The following is a 15487-nucleotide window of genomic DNA, read 5'->3' as shown; positions in this document are numbered from 1 at the left end:
GAAACAAAAGTAATCCTTTTTTTGAGAACATAGCAAAAACCTAAATATGCTAGAGGAGAAATTTCACAGAAGCTCCTGAACATTGATTCTATAGAATGATTTTATTGGTGACAACATACTGCATTCTTCTTCCATGCTTTCTCCTTTTATTGTGTAATACTAACAGCTTTTCTACAGATCTAATAGATTTGTGTAGTGGTGTTGGAGAAACTTTTTCGTTGGTCTTAGTCAAGAGCTACATTGGTGATTTCTCCCCTAAACCAGAAGAGCATGCTCATATGAGAGCCACCTATTTGAATGTTCATATGGAATGCTATAATAAAAGGACCAGTTGGCTGTCCACTCTGTGTATTCTAATACACTAGTAAAATACTATTTCTCTTCAGAAAAGTCCCTCTTACAGGATTGAAGCAGTAGCATTTGGACTTCCGTTAGGGCTGGTGTAAGTTGAGAACATATATTGGCGTAACGGCTTCTCTTGGGGCTGAGAAAAATCCACACCCCTGAAAGACATAGTATATTCACCTTAATCCTGGTTACTCGCAGAGAGGTGGATTACCTGTGCTGATAGGAGAACCCCTCCCACTGGCATAGGTAGTATCTACACTGAAGAACTACAGCCATTGTGCTGTTGTAACATTTCAAATGTAGACCAGCCCTTAGCGCTTATTTCTAAGTTAAGGAAAGTATGATTTCAGCCACTCTGTCAGACTTTAATGGGGTATTAAGTACTTTATCTGGTATGGATGAGCTAGATAAATTGAACTTTGCACAAGTTAGCCAGTGCCAAGCAGCCATTTTCATAGTCAGACACCAGTTGTCTCTTACTGTACTGTGCACATTAGCAGTAATTGGTCGTGCGCTAGCTAAACCTGTTGTCTTCCTTTTTTTCAGTTCACATCTCTAGTGTGGATTTTTCAAATCAGTCAAGATTGAACTAACTGCTACCCTTGCAGCCAATGGGGGTTGTATCATTTAGTCCAGTAGTTGCAGTAACAGGCCATTACTGAGCCCTTTTGAAAATCCCACAATAAAGCATTATTAATGAGAACTAGGCATCCACATTCCTAGATGCCTTTAAAAATCTCAGCCTAAAGCTTTAATAATATCTCCACCTCTTCATACTCTAGGCTACAAACCATTCTCTGTTTCTCTTTAGTAATTTTAAAGAGCGCAAGACTACTAGAGTGATAGCTAAAGCTTTGTTTCACTATTCTCCCCTGAAATTTGTTACAAGCTTGGTTCCACTTTGCTTTAATAATTCATAATCAGACAAGAACTTATTTAGGATCCACTGCCAAGGTTGATAGGCCCCAACTTTATGTATTTAAAAAAAATAATTGGATTAAGACAATATGGGACTTCTCAAAATTGTCCTAATAGCTTAAAAAAAATGTATTCTTTTGAGGGACTTCCCACCATCTAGCCTTGTCTTTAGACAAACATAAGAGTGGCCATACTGGGTCAGACCAAAGGTCCATCCCTGTATCCTGTCTGCCGAAGGTGGCCAATGCCAGGTGCCCCAGAGGGAGTGAATCTAATAGGTAATGATCAAGTGATCTCTCTCCTGCTGTCCATCACCACAGTCTGACAAACAGAGGCTAGGGACACCATTCCTTACCCCTCCTAGCTAATAGCTATTAATGGACTTAACCTCCATGAATTTATCCAGTTCTCTTTTAAACCCTGTTATAATCATAGCCTTCACAACCTCCTCAAGCAAGGAGTTCCACAAGTTGACTGCGCTGTGTGAAGAATTTCCTTTTATTTGTTTTAAACCTGCCGCCTATTAATTTCATTTAGTGGTCCCTAGTTCTTATATTATGGGAACAAGTAAATAACTTTTCCACATTACTCATGATTTTATATACTTCTATCATAGCCCCCCTTTGTCTCCTCTTTTCCAAGCTGAAAAGTCCTAGCCTCTTTAATCTCTCGTCATAGGGGATCCGTTCCAAACCCCTAATCCTTTTAGTTGCCCTTCTCTGAACCTTTTCTAGTGCCAGTATATCTTTTTTGAGATGAGGAGACCACATCTGTATGCAATATTCAAGATGTGGGCATACCATGGATTTATATAAAGACAATAAGATATTCTCAGTCTTATTCTCTATCTACTTTTTAATGATTCCTAACATCCTGTTTGCTTTTTTGACTGCCACTGCACACTGCGTGGACGTCTTCAGAGAACTATCCATGATGACTCCAAGATCTTTTTCCTGACTCATTGTAGCTAAATTAGCCCCCATCATATTCTGTGTATAGTTGGGGTTATTTTTCCCAGTGTGCATTACTTTACTTTTATCCACATTCAATTTCATTTGCCATTTTGTTGCCCAATTACTTAGTTTTGTGAGCTCTTTTTGAAGTTCTTCACAGTCTGCTTTGGTCTTAACTATCTCAAGCAGTTTAGTATCATCTGCAAACTTTGCCACCTCACTTTTTACCCCTTTCTCCAAGTCACTTATGAATAAGTTGAATAGGATTGGTCCTAGGACTGACCCTTAGAGAACACCACTAGTTACCCCTCTCCATTCTGAAAATTTACCATTTATTCATACCCTTTGTTCCCTTTTAACCAGTTCTCAAGCCATGAAAGGATCTTCCCTCTTATCCCATGACAACTTAGATTTCTTACATAAATTAAGTATTCTATGTCCACTGGATCCGCCTTGTCCATATGTTTGTTGACCCCTTCAAAGAACTCTAATAAATTAGTAAGAAATAGTTTCCCTTAATAGAAATCATGTTGACTTTTGCCCAGCAATGTATGTTCTTCTATGTGTCTGACAATTTTATTCTTTACAATTGTTTCAACTAATTTGCTGGGTACTGATGTTAGACTTACTGGTCTGTAATTGCCGGGATCACCTCTAGAGCCCTTTTTAAATATTGGTGTTACCTTAGCTATCTTCCAGTCATTGGGTACAAAAGCCAATTTAAAGGACAGGTTACAGTTTAGTTAACTGGTATAAATCTGTACTTGTTACCTGGGGTTCTTTCAACCCAAAGCTCTTGGTAACTTTACTCTGTGCGAGGAAGTGTCAGGAAATAAATCAGGGGAGACACGGCCGTCTGACTGATAGATGACTGGTACAGACAGGACAACACGAGTGCTTTCACTTAAAGCTAAACTTTACTAGTCTCAAGCACTTACACACGTCCGCAACAAGATTAGTAAAACACCCCCAACCCTTGATAATTACCAAAGCTGAGTGTGGCTTTTGAGTGATACAGCGGCAGCCCCTCTGCTGCTGGGGAACACAAGATGCATCCAGAGGGCGAGGCCAGTCCTGAAGAGTCCCCCAAATGAGTCCCCATATTTATACATTAGTAATAGAATGACATGTCCCTTAAAGAAACCTTGTTAAGTAAGCAGTTTAAAGCAAGAGGTTCCTTCTGATTATTGATTAACCAGGTGTTGGTTTTTCCAGAACTTGCAGCTTGAGACCTCAGTAGACATTCCTGGGGCATATCCTACTCTTTTAAAACACATGTATCAGCAACTTCAACACAGTTCTTATCAGAAAAGATGCGGGGTCAAGCTGCGCTTTCAGTGGCACCCAAACCCCCCTTCCCTCCTGCCTTAGTCAAGCTGAGACTTGCTTTTAACAACTTGCTGACTAGGCTGTCTTTAACAATAAGCCATAGTGGTTTCAGGCACTTTACTGGTTTGCTAAAGTCTCCCTGGACATACTGGATATTCTGAAATTAAGTATTTACATAAAGGGCTATGTACCATTTAAGTGGCTGCAACTATCTGCATGTGTGTATGTAGATATGGCCAAAGGCTACCTGCTGATACACAGCACAAGCCTGTGTGAACAATTTGCTACTAGCTTTAGTGCTGCCTACTTTTAAGATATCTTGCAGCTGTCATGCAGGATCTTTTTGGAGAATAGGGATGCTCCAGCGTTGTGCTAGGGTTGTGTCTACAAGGTCATAGGTCAGATAAGGCAAGCAAATCAGATAAGTGTGAAGTCAGTGTGCATAAATTAAAGGCCATGCCATTTGACTCCTGTGTGAGAACATCTTCACAGCAGTTTAACATGCTTTATTTAATGTAGAATGACTTGTGTCCCGTGTAGACATCTGTTAATGACAGAGAGTGAGCTACAAGTAGCTGTCCGTACTTGTCCATGTGTAAAGGGAATTGTCTTTATTTTTAATAGGCACTTCAGAAAACTCTGGTTAAAATATAAATTTTAATTTGAAAAATGATACAATTGTCTTGTTACATCCTTTGTTACAAAAACACTAAGTTAAATCTTAAGCTTAACACCTTTGTTTTAAATTAAACATCCAAAGTATAGTACAAGCTATAAAATGAATAATTTATATTTATAATTAAAAGAAAATGGGCCAATTCTTTACTGACTAAAACCTAATATATTTATTGTAATTATTATTTTAAGTGTGTTTGAGAATGAAAAGCGAATAGAGGATAAACTCTCAAGTTAAATAAGCTGCTAAAACTATTTTTTGTCTAAGTCTTCTGTCCAGAAGATTATATGTTACTGTCGTTTCTTCAAACTTTACAGAGTATGTGATGCTCAGACTACAGTTTTGCACTGTAGCTTTCACTCAGTTGTTGAAATGCAAGTACAACATTGTCATTTGGATTGTCACAAAGTTCACCTAAGGATGTTCAGTTTAAAAAAAAAATAACCATGTTAAAATTGCTTGAGAGATATAAAAAGATATATATTAAAATTCTGTTTTGTCAATACATATGCATACCATACCCAATTGCTTTAATAAGTGAAAAATCTTTGAGTAGATTGTAAGCATCTCCTTCATTTAACCTAGTAAAGGGAAAAAAATCTCAAATTATTTTAAAGGGTTATTAAAAAGAAACTTGTTACACTACGCTATAAATCCTCTCATTGCTCCCAGCTGGTAGGCAAAGTCCAGAGTAAACAGACACCCCTTGTTCCAGGCCACAAAGATCAACAAAGTCTAACTTTGATTAATAGAAAATTAATTTCAAATTTGAGAGCTCATAATTCAAGCAAAACAAAGTTGCTGTACTGAGTAAGATTATACATATTAACATAATCATGCTTAGCCTATTAAAATATTCAAAACAATCACATTAGAAAAGAGTAAAAATATGTCTGGGGAAAGTAACAAATGCATTAAATAACTAACTTTATTGGATAGAAAACAGCTGTTGGAACAGCATGCAAAAGCAAAGCAATCTAAACTGTAATAAGTGGAATTCAGACCAATATGTTGTCTGCATTGGGAGCAGAAAGAGATCAAAGACTAGCCGTTTTGTCTATAGGCAAATGAACTGAATTGTGCAGAAAGGACCTGAGGTTATTAGTGCAATACTCCATGCAGGAGGCTGGAAATTTTGTAGCAGCTTCAGGTAAATTAATATTTGTGATGTTTCAGTACACCTTTCTTCATTTCTGTTGATATAAACTCATATGCCCCATATTTCTGTTTTCATTGTGTTTTAGAATTTTGTATAGAAAACATTGTGAACGCTACCATAAACAATGTACTAAGCATTTGTCAAACATTTGAAGATGGATGATCTATAAGGAGCTAGCAATCAAAAGAGACAAGTATACACAGTTTAGGGGGAAAATAAGTAATTTTTGTACAAGTTAACTAGATTCACTATAGGCAGCAGGGGAGAAATAAGCCTATCAGAGCAGACTAGTCGACATGGTAAGTTAGTGTGTGGGGCAAGTCAGGGTGTGAATCTACAGCATGCTAGCTTGCTGTGCAGTGAAGTCCCATGTTGGCCCTGGTACAGTGCTGTAAAAGTTCCATAGTGTGCTGTAGCAGGGCCCACACAGGTTATTACTAGTAGCGGGCTATAGCATCGCACCTTGGCTTAACACATTAACTCTGTGTAGACCTTAACAATGGAGGAAGGAGATGAGCTTAGAATAGCTGTGCTATATCTATGGGGCTGCATGACAGTATGGAAGTGACTGAACGAGAAGCTGGGAACAAGGCAGATAATGGATCAGGCAGGAGACTTTGCAAAGCTTGACCAATGAGGATAAGTTGAGAGAGGTAAACCAAACTTTGAAGGCAATGACAAGAAACTTAAATGTGATAAAAGAGCAGACAGAGCCAGTGGAGGGATTCAAAAATATTCAGAGGCGAGTAATCTGATCAAACTCACCGGTAAGGAAGATGAGTTTAGCAAATGTGTGTTGAATGCACGGATGTGGGCTGTGTGTGTATTTGGTAGGCCAGAAAGGAGAATGTAGCAGCAACTGAGGAAGAAAACAGTGAGGGCCTGAAATAAATTTGGCTATGGGCAGCGGAGTTGAAAACAGTGACCAGCAAGATCACAATGTGCATTGTGAGACAGCTCCTGGAGACCAGTTAAGTTGATGTAAGCAATGGAGTGTCTACACGTTGACGTAGCAGACAACTTACATTAGTGGGAGGAACACTCTAGTATAGAAACTAACCTTGTTAAATTGACGTAAGCTGTCTTACATCAACATAACTCTGTAGTGTATACCAGGCCTCAGTTGTCAAGGGAAGCTGGAAATCTTAGCAGTCTGAGAGGAGATGGAGATCGTAGGACATTTGATGCTTGGGTCACACTGGGAGGTGGTGTGCATTTGCAGGCTAAGTACAGTAGCCACAATGATTGGAATTGAAGTTGTCATCGGCAGTTGACATTTAAATTGCCATTTTTAGGTTTTACAGCTCAAACACTACTTAAATGAAGAGGGCTGTTCACACTTCTGACATTATCTGCAGCCGCAGCAAGTCACTGTTCGTATTTGGAAGTTTGTAACTATAAATACCAGAAATGTAATATTTTAATAAGGAAAAATTCTATGCTACTGGGTAAGCATGACAAGGGATCCTGTCCTATATTTTGTGGCTGTGCAATTGCAGGCAGTTAACTTATCTCGTGTTCAAAATATATTCAGCCATTATGACTTTGCAGCACAGTATTCAAATTAAACAAGAAGTACGTACCAATTATCTGTTGTCCGTGCAATCAAGGAGCCATGTTTAAAAAAGTCAAGGGAATAAGCATTCAGTGGCATTCTTCCTTGATTATAATATTTCTCCAACCAACACAGAGAAGCATTTCTGACATTAACACCAATTGTATGCAAGACAGCCGGAGAAATACAGCACATCAATTGTTTTTCAAATGTTTGTATTTTTATACTTTTGGTGTGTCACTAATTGCTGTATGTAATCTAGGATTTTAGACCTATTGCTAAAAGGAGTTGCATGACTATAATCTGGGCCACTCTGAAAATTTAGGATCATGTTGTCTGTGGGTTGATGTAGCAGACCCTTTGCATTTCCAGGGTTTCAATTTTCATTTTCTGTGTTGAAGTAGCTGGGGTTTTGGCCTGTATAATTGATATATCTTCTGAGCTCTATAGATGGCCACAAAGACCCTGTGCTGTTGCAGTAGCTTACATGGCAGCGTGACTCTGGTCTGCCCCAGACTGCTCTCTCAGTATTTAGCACTACCTTATCCATGAGATGTTTCTGAATTTGGGGTGACTTTGACTCATACAGAGAATGTGTTCAGATCTGTCTGAAATGGGCTGAATATGAATTCCAAACTCAAACACCTTGAAACATGGAACAGTTTGGTGTTGGACTTGTATTTCATGCTCCCAATTTCAGGAGCATTAGGAGGCGGGGATTTACTTTAGTCTATTATAGAAATAGGGGTCCTGATTGTAGCCTGGGGATGGTCCTTGCACTGGTCTGCACACTAAAGGGAAACAGCTTGCACTTCCTATATGTTGGGATTGAGTAGGGTTGCTGTGACAGTAGACCCTAACTTATGCCATGACTGCCATAGCCTATAAGCCTCATAGCTTATATAAGAACACCCCCAGATAATGCCTTTTTCCATCACCAACATATTCTGTAGTTCTCTCTTTACTGGAGGTCTTCACTAAGCGTCTTTATGCCTACTTCATAATTGGTGCAATGGGGCCATAGAAGAGTTAAGAATTCCCACTCCCCCAGAATGAAATTCAGATGCAGAACATAAGAACTGCCCTACTGCATCAGCCTAAAGGTCCATCTAGCCCAGTATCCTGTCTTCCAACAGTGGCCAATCTCAGGTGCTTCAGAGGGAATGAACAGAACAGGTAATCATCAAGTGATCCATCCCCTTCTGATTTTGAGGCTCTCTCTACAAAAAAATAAAAAATAAAAATTACTTAACATTCTCAGCATCAAATAAATCCTGGTCAATAGTTCCAGACAGGCAAGTGAAAGGTGACACAGAAGCTATGCTTTTGGTGCTATTCATCAAATGAGATGTCAGTTCAGAATTATCACATTCTTTATGTGTAAAATCTAATAAGAAAAAATTTTAAAATGTGAATGTAATATCTTCACAAGCTCAAGTGCCCTTTAATAATCAGTGCATTTTAAAAGCAGTTAATTTTTTTCATAAACTCAATAAGTGTGGAGTTGTGTGCAAAGTATAAATCTCCTTAATGCTTCAAAAATTAAACCTAAGGTATCCTGTGTCTTGCTAAAACTGATTAAGACTTACCATATAGTTGATTTTTTTTAAAACTAAAATTAACCACCTCAACTTAAATATTTTTTCCTGCTACCTTAAAAAAACCATTTAAACTAGGGTCAAAATAATAGTGGACATTAAACACACTGAAATATTGAGAAAATGGTTGTACTACAGGATCACTGAAATATCTTTAAAGAGATATGATTGCAGTTCCTATAGTGAAAAGGGAGTCCCAAGGAACAAAGGAACAGCTGTTCCTGAGATGATTAAAGAGAAGCCTGGTGAAGGTATCAACTACAAATGTCAAGGAGAGGACAGCAACAGCAAAAAGGGAGGAGAGGGTCAGCAACAACAAAGACGGGGGACTGAAGGAATGGAACCTGCAGAGAGTGGCACTGAGGCACTGATCCATGGGTGTGATCCTGCATTCCTTGCACATCAAAAATAATCCCTAATGTAAATGTTCAGTGTATTATGAAAGAGGCTGTTTTAAAAAGCCACAATTTTCTCTTTGTGTTTTGTTGCACACACAAACCAGGCCAAGCTTCATTTTCCTGGTTTGTGACACCACCATCCCTAATTTACAATTACTTGTGCCACAAATAAATAAATATTTTCCAATTAATCAGTATTGGGATTTCTCCCAACAGTGAAAAGCAGTTCCTTAATTATTAACACTAATGCTACACTTCATAACTGAGCATGACTTTGAAAAGCTCAGTGGGTCACACCCAACTGCCTGAGAGCTGCAACATTCCATGGTTGTTAGGAATCAATAGGAGCCTAGATGGAAAGGAAGGAGCAGCCCATCTAGAGTTGTATGATGGTTCCTGCTGCTGCCATCTTCTCCCTGCTCTGCCTCTTACTTAAGTCTGTGACCCGATCACACTGGAAGTCTGTTGAGATTCTGCTATCCATCCAGAGGAGCATGGACCTGATGATGGTGGTGAGGCCAGGCAGCTTTCCGCCAGCTCTAGTGGCTGCTTGTCATCCCTCTGTGGGAGTTGTCTGCAGAATAAGGCAGTCATCACTGGATCAATGACATTTCGGTCACATTTTCAGCCTTATCTTTCCCATCATTAGGCCTAGACCCTTTCTTTAAATGAAAGCTGAGATTCTGATGTCAAAACATGACTGACAGCTATGCCCAAGGGATGTGGGCATTATGTATTTGCCTTAAACTTGCCCTGCCCAGAGCTTTGTTGGAATCCTACTGAGAAGGAGGCAAAGCTCAGGTGACAGTAGGAGCCTACCAGCGCATGTGATCACATTTTGAACATTAGCACAGTGTATTGTGAGTGACATCTCATTTGAACATCTCAGATCGGAAGAGTGGTTTGTAGGTGGAACCTGGAAGAGTACCTACTATTTTTTTCTCCCCAATTTGAGCCCTGCCCAGCAATACTAGCTCCCTCCTCTTACAGCCTCACATCAAGACCACCAGCCCCCTCACCTAGATGACTCTCCCAACTCAGAAACATCATTCTCTTCTCTTCTCCCCATCCTCAAAAGCATCATCAACACACTCTCCCAGAAGCCCCATCCCCACCTTTTTTGGTCTGCAATCCACAAAATGGCAGAAAAAAACCTACTCCATGATCAAAATTATTCAGTCCTTTTGTGACACTAACAGACTGGTCAACTTGGCTATGACCCATAACAATTAGGCAAAAGTCATTGAAATGTAACCAAGACAAAATACTTGTCTATGGATTTCAAAGGTATGTCCCAGACCAGCAATCATGAACCCATTTATTTGTAGTAATAGAAATCAAGGGTAGATGCTAAGTGTATTTGTCTGTGTTTACCTATAGCTTGTTAGAAGTTTAACAAATGTAATAAGATCAGCTTGTAGATGCTAATTCCCTTTCATGTCTTAATGGCCCTATATTATGGATGTGGATGATTCAGTTACCCTTAAAATTAAAGATATAAGATACTGTAGAAACTAAAATTATTATTTACATTATTTTCAGCTTAATTATCTATGCTATAATGAACTGTCTTGATAGTTTGAATGGCTAATTGCCCTGTTAATGAATGCAGCTAGTCTGCCTGTGTATGTACAGGAAATAGAAGATTAGCTTCAAAGCAACAACGTTTCTGCTGTTCTTCATTCGGGGAAGATCCTGCTGTGACAATTGCTGTCAAAAGGCTTATCAGCTTGTAGAGGACTATAAAGTAAGCTTTGGGACTGATCCTTTTTATCTCAGGTCTGCTTAAACTTTAAACAGGGAAGGTCTAAGCCACAACACTAAGGTCTCCAGGTTTATTCTGGATTTACCCTGGAATGCTCATGGAAGAATCTAAACAAACTCTACACCTGGACTGCCTATTGCACTATAACTTTTTTAATTGATTCCAGACAGACTTTACAAATCACCAGCCTTAGCATCTCTGCTATGAAACTAACATGAGGACTTTTCACATCTCTGTACATATGCTGATCTCTTAACCACTGCAACACTTTTCCTTCTTTTTCCTTTTATTGTTAAAACCTTTAGTTTTAATTACTGGCATCTGAGTGATTATTGGTGTCATGGTATAATTCCCCACTCTGAACCTTAGCGTCCAAAAGATGGGGTACCAGCATGAATTCCTCTAAGCTCAATTACCAGCTTAGTACTTGTAGCTCTGCCACCAACCAGGAATTCCAGTGCCTGGTACACTCTGGTCCCCCCAAAACCTTGCCCGGGGACCCCCCAGACCCAGACCCTCTGGATCTTAACACAAGGAAAGTAAACCCTTTCCCTCACCATTGCCTCTCCCAGGCTTCCCCTCCCTGGGTTACCCTGGAAGATCACTGTGATTTAAACTCCTTGAATCTTAAAACAGAGAGGAAAATCCACCTTCCCCCTCCTTTTCTCTCCCCCTCCCAGACTCTCCCTGAGAGAGAAAGTAATCCTAACACAGAGAGAAAATTAACCTCTCTCTCCCCCTTCCCTCCTTTCTCCCCACCAATTCCCTGGTGGATCCAGACCCCATCCCCTGGGGTCTCACACCAGAATAAAAAAACTCCCAGCCTAAGTATACAAGTAAAAATTAAAATCCTTTCAGCAAAATACAAATTTGAACTCCTTCCAGCCAAATACAAATTTGCAAATAAAGAAAACAAACATAAGCCTAACTCGCCTTATCTACCTAGTACTTACTATTCTGGACATGTAAGAGACTGTATCAGAGAGATTGGAGAGAAACCTGGTTGCATGTCTGGTCACTCTCAGAACCCAGAGAGAACAACCACCAAACACTAACAGCACACACAAAAACTTCCCTCCCTCAAGATTTGAAAGTATCCTGTCCTCTGATTGGTCCTCTGGTCAGGTGACAGCCAGACTCACTGAACTTGTTAACCCTTTACAGGCAAAAGAGACATGAAGTACTCCTGTTCTATTAACCCTTAACTATCTGTTTATGACAATTGGGTAAGACCTGAGACTCATATTAACCTGGGGATCAGTGTCCAGTCCTTTGGGATTGATGAACCTCACATATGGTGAATCAGATTTTCTATAACCTCTCACTAAATTAAACTTGGCTGTCTAGATGGGATGGGGGAGGGGGCATCAAGGGCTGGAATGCTTAAAGGGAACTGTATTTGGCTTCTTGGTAACCAGTGTGGTATTACAGAAGCTGTTTTCTTATTGGCTTGGTGAATCTAACAATAGAATAAATCACCAGTTTTAGGGGTTGTCTACTCTATTCTTTGCAGTCTGTCCTGAGTATAGCATCCTCAGTGTGGCCCATGGAGGCACCCGGTCACACCTTTGTACCCATATCATGAGATATGATGGGCTGTAGGATGATTTTGTTGACCATTTTGTTTGTAACAGATCAAAAGAAGCTGAGAACCATTACACTAATGTGAAAAGGGATTAGACGTATGGAATGAATACAGTTAAATCTACGATTCATGTGCTGCCTCATCTAAAAAAAAATCTCGACTTGTACCCAGTAGGGCTGTCTTAGCCTTTATTATATTCAGCTTTAATGCAAGGAACCTACAGGCCTATATCCTGTAAGGTACATTAGCTTAAGCAAGGTAGCATAAGTATAGTAGGCCTGTGACATTTGGTAGAGATAAATGGTTTGACAGCTACTCTTAGAGAGCTTACGTAATGGTTGGAGTTGGAACTTAATGGTAAACGGCAACCACAGGAACACCATAAGAATTGGAAGTAATAACTGTAAACCAGCTTAAGCAAGAAGCAACAGATTTGATAATGAGCTAAATGATATTCATGTGTATTCATATGTTAATTTATAGAATAAGTACACCTCACTATTATGTGGGTGAGAAAGTTAGATTTGGGCATGGAAGGTTGAGCACTATCATGAATATTCATGATGGTGCTCAGGCCCTATAAGAGGACAAATCACCAAGTACAGTTAGCTTGGCTTCTCCATCGTTGTTAGCTTTTTCGATCATTTGACTCTTTAGCTCTACCATCAATCTGGGACATTGAGGAACCTGGACATCTGACTCATTTGGCATGCTAGAGACAGGGGTGGTACTTTGTCTCTTACTACCAGCTCATCAAGGAACAGTGTAAGTATGCAAAACTAAGAGATTATGCAAAGAATGATACCACAGAAATCCCCAATACTGTATTACTCCTATCTTTCTATTTGGCATGGAGGGTCCTTGCTATACACCCTGAGGGTTCCTGCAAGATATTGAACTCATTGGTTTTAGTTCTGTGTAGCCTGATTCTTGGACCAAAACCTTCTGATCAATTGACAATTAATACAAATAGTCTGAATCTTTAAAAAGGCTCAGGCAACACACTAAAATACTAAATTTTTAGGGGGTGGGGGGTTATAAGGTAAAATATCCATCCTTGTCAAACAAGGCAACATTTAATTAGTCCCCTTCACATCTTTCTTTCCAGGAACCCATATGATAATATAATATGCCAGTCAAGCAATTTGACTAGGCGGAAATCTAGTGCTTTGTAATCTTACCATGTCTTTTCATATTGCTTTCTGATTGCCAAAGATTGCTTATTGGCTTATGAGGAATTTAACTGTTTTACTCCTGATACAATGTTCATCTATAATGGGTTAGCTGTCTATTTCATTAGGATGATGTGAGGATTAATGTTTGTAGTATACCCTGAAAACCATTATTGTATCATAACATACCTCAGAAGTTCTGACTGGATTTTTAAGCTGACAGATAATTGCCTGTTTAACTCTTTTCAGCACAAGTCAAGGCAAATTAGGGGTTCTGGCACTTTTTTCCTTTCACAAAGGAGTACTTTTGATTTAATTCTTACTCCCTGAATCCTGAAAGGATAGCAGCTAACCCATGTGCCACATCCCTGCACCCCATAACACCTCCAATATCTCAATATAATCCACAGCTACAGTCCCTGCTATAGAATGAAAGAAGCAGTGCAATTTATCTCTCTGTATTAGCTTGGCTGAATTCACCAGCCTTTAGTTGCATAACATTTCACTCACCTAAATCCCCATTTTCAAAACTATCAGTTATTCACAATATACCTTGTATCCACATTAATATGCATATGTGTTCCCAGTACCTACCTATCCTTGATAAAGGAAGTTGGTATTCTTGTTCCATGTCAGCCAGCTTGGCTGCTGTTAGAAGAAAACAACCAAAATTATTCTTTATTTTGCAGTTGTATTCATGAACAGGAGCAGCAAACTCTTCTGGGATCTTCTAGAAACACTTAAAATAACATATAGCTTATTACCTTATTTAGGTAAACTATTTCTGTGTATCTGAGGAGCATTAGTCCTACCTTGATGCATACACACAACGTTTGTAAAGATTACAAGCACATACTGGAAAGACTATAGTGCCAAATACCTTGGCCCAAATCTTCAAAATGCCCAACTTTTGACACCTAGAGTTGGTCTACAATGGACAGAACTTAAAGCTGAATATGGCTTTCACGCAACAATGTATGGAATTTCCTGAGATTCTACTCACAGAGAGCTCAACGTATAATTCAATTTGATATGAGAGATTCATGCTGGTGCAAATGGGGTGGGGGAGTTGGGGCGGTGATTGCACATAGCTCAAGAACCCACAGATTTTTGCCAACACTGCACATCTCAGTGCCTGACCTTCCACAGGCACCCTAGCAACATGAATGCTTCTGCTGCTTTGCTGCCACTGGTCACAACTGTCCAATACCATCTATGAGGTTAGAAGCTATAAACTGAAAATTAAAAATGTTCTTTTCCTGCTTGGATATTAAAAAATTGCCTAGAGGAGTAGCTCCACATACACTTGCTGCTCTCCAGTTCTGTCCTTTTATCCCATCCCCAGCTGGTTTAATCCAAAATCACTTGGAGTCCCAAATACATATTGTTTGTGAGGAAGAGTACCAGTAACTACATTCTATATAGGCTCCTCTCTTCTGCCCTCTCCCTGTGCATAATCAATGTTATTGCCCATCTTATCACATTATTGCACTTCTAAAAGGTTTGACCCTAAGTTTGGATTTAGGTGTATCAAAGAAAAGGTTAAAACCTCTATAGCCAATGTGCTGCTAGTCAATTTGTAAATTTCACAGATGATAGCACTTTAGACTGGAGGTCAAAATTAGAATGTGGGAAAAGAGATACATGAACAGTGTTTGGAATTTTTAGTAAAGAACGATTTAATCAACACACTTAAAAGATAAAATACCAGCATGACAAGAACTGTGTAAACAGCTGTTGTCATCTCTGAAATAATACTTGGATAGTTTGATATTATTCACATAAGCCAGGACCCACTGGCCCTTTCTTGGTTAATTACTACTGCTATTGGTTAATTACTACTACTATTACTATGTACAGTCTTTAGAATAATGGACCATGATCCCTCATTGGGGTTTCTAAGCATTACCACAATGCAAATAATAAATTATTAATTAATTAAATGAAATAATAATAAATGTTTTTTCTTTACCTTTGACTGGTGAGATGTTCTAAATTTCGTAGCACAGGCTGGTAGATATCGCCTTCCAA

The 15487-nt window shown here is 39.2% G+C and overlaps 1 protein-coding gene across 4 annotated transcripts in view; it reads left to right on the top strand.

The window, feature by feature from the left end:
* Positions 1-15487, top strand: part of LOC115651919 (serine-rich adhesin for platelets-like) — a 111496-nt gene that overhangs the window by 19588 nt on the left and 76421 nt on the right. Inside the window, exons 9-10 of one of the 4 annotated variants that reach the window (XM_030563220.1) lie at positions 12942-13049; positions 14146-15324. The exons of 2 other annotated variants lie outside the window; for them this stretch is intronic. In XM_030563220.1, coding sequence (XP_030419080.1) covers positions 12942-13000 — 59 coding nt within the window. In that variant the 3' untranslated portion in view covers positions 13001-13049; positions 14146-15324. Of the gene's footprint in view, positions 1-12941; positions 13453-14145; positions 15325-15487 lie in introns of those variants that run through there. One more of the 4 variants, XM_030563219.1, reaches the window with a different exon arrangement.

This window comes from Gopherus evgoodei, chromosome 5, assembly GCF_007399415.2.
Source record: "Gopherus evgoodei ecotype Sinaloan lineage chromosome 5, rGopEvg1_v1.p, whole genome shotgun sequence".
Lineage (NCBI taxonomy): Eukaryota > Metazoa > Chordata > Testudines > Testudinidae > Gopherus > Gopherus evgoodei.
This window is presented reverse-complemented; position numbering and strand designations above follow the sequence as displayed.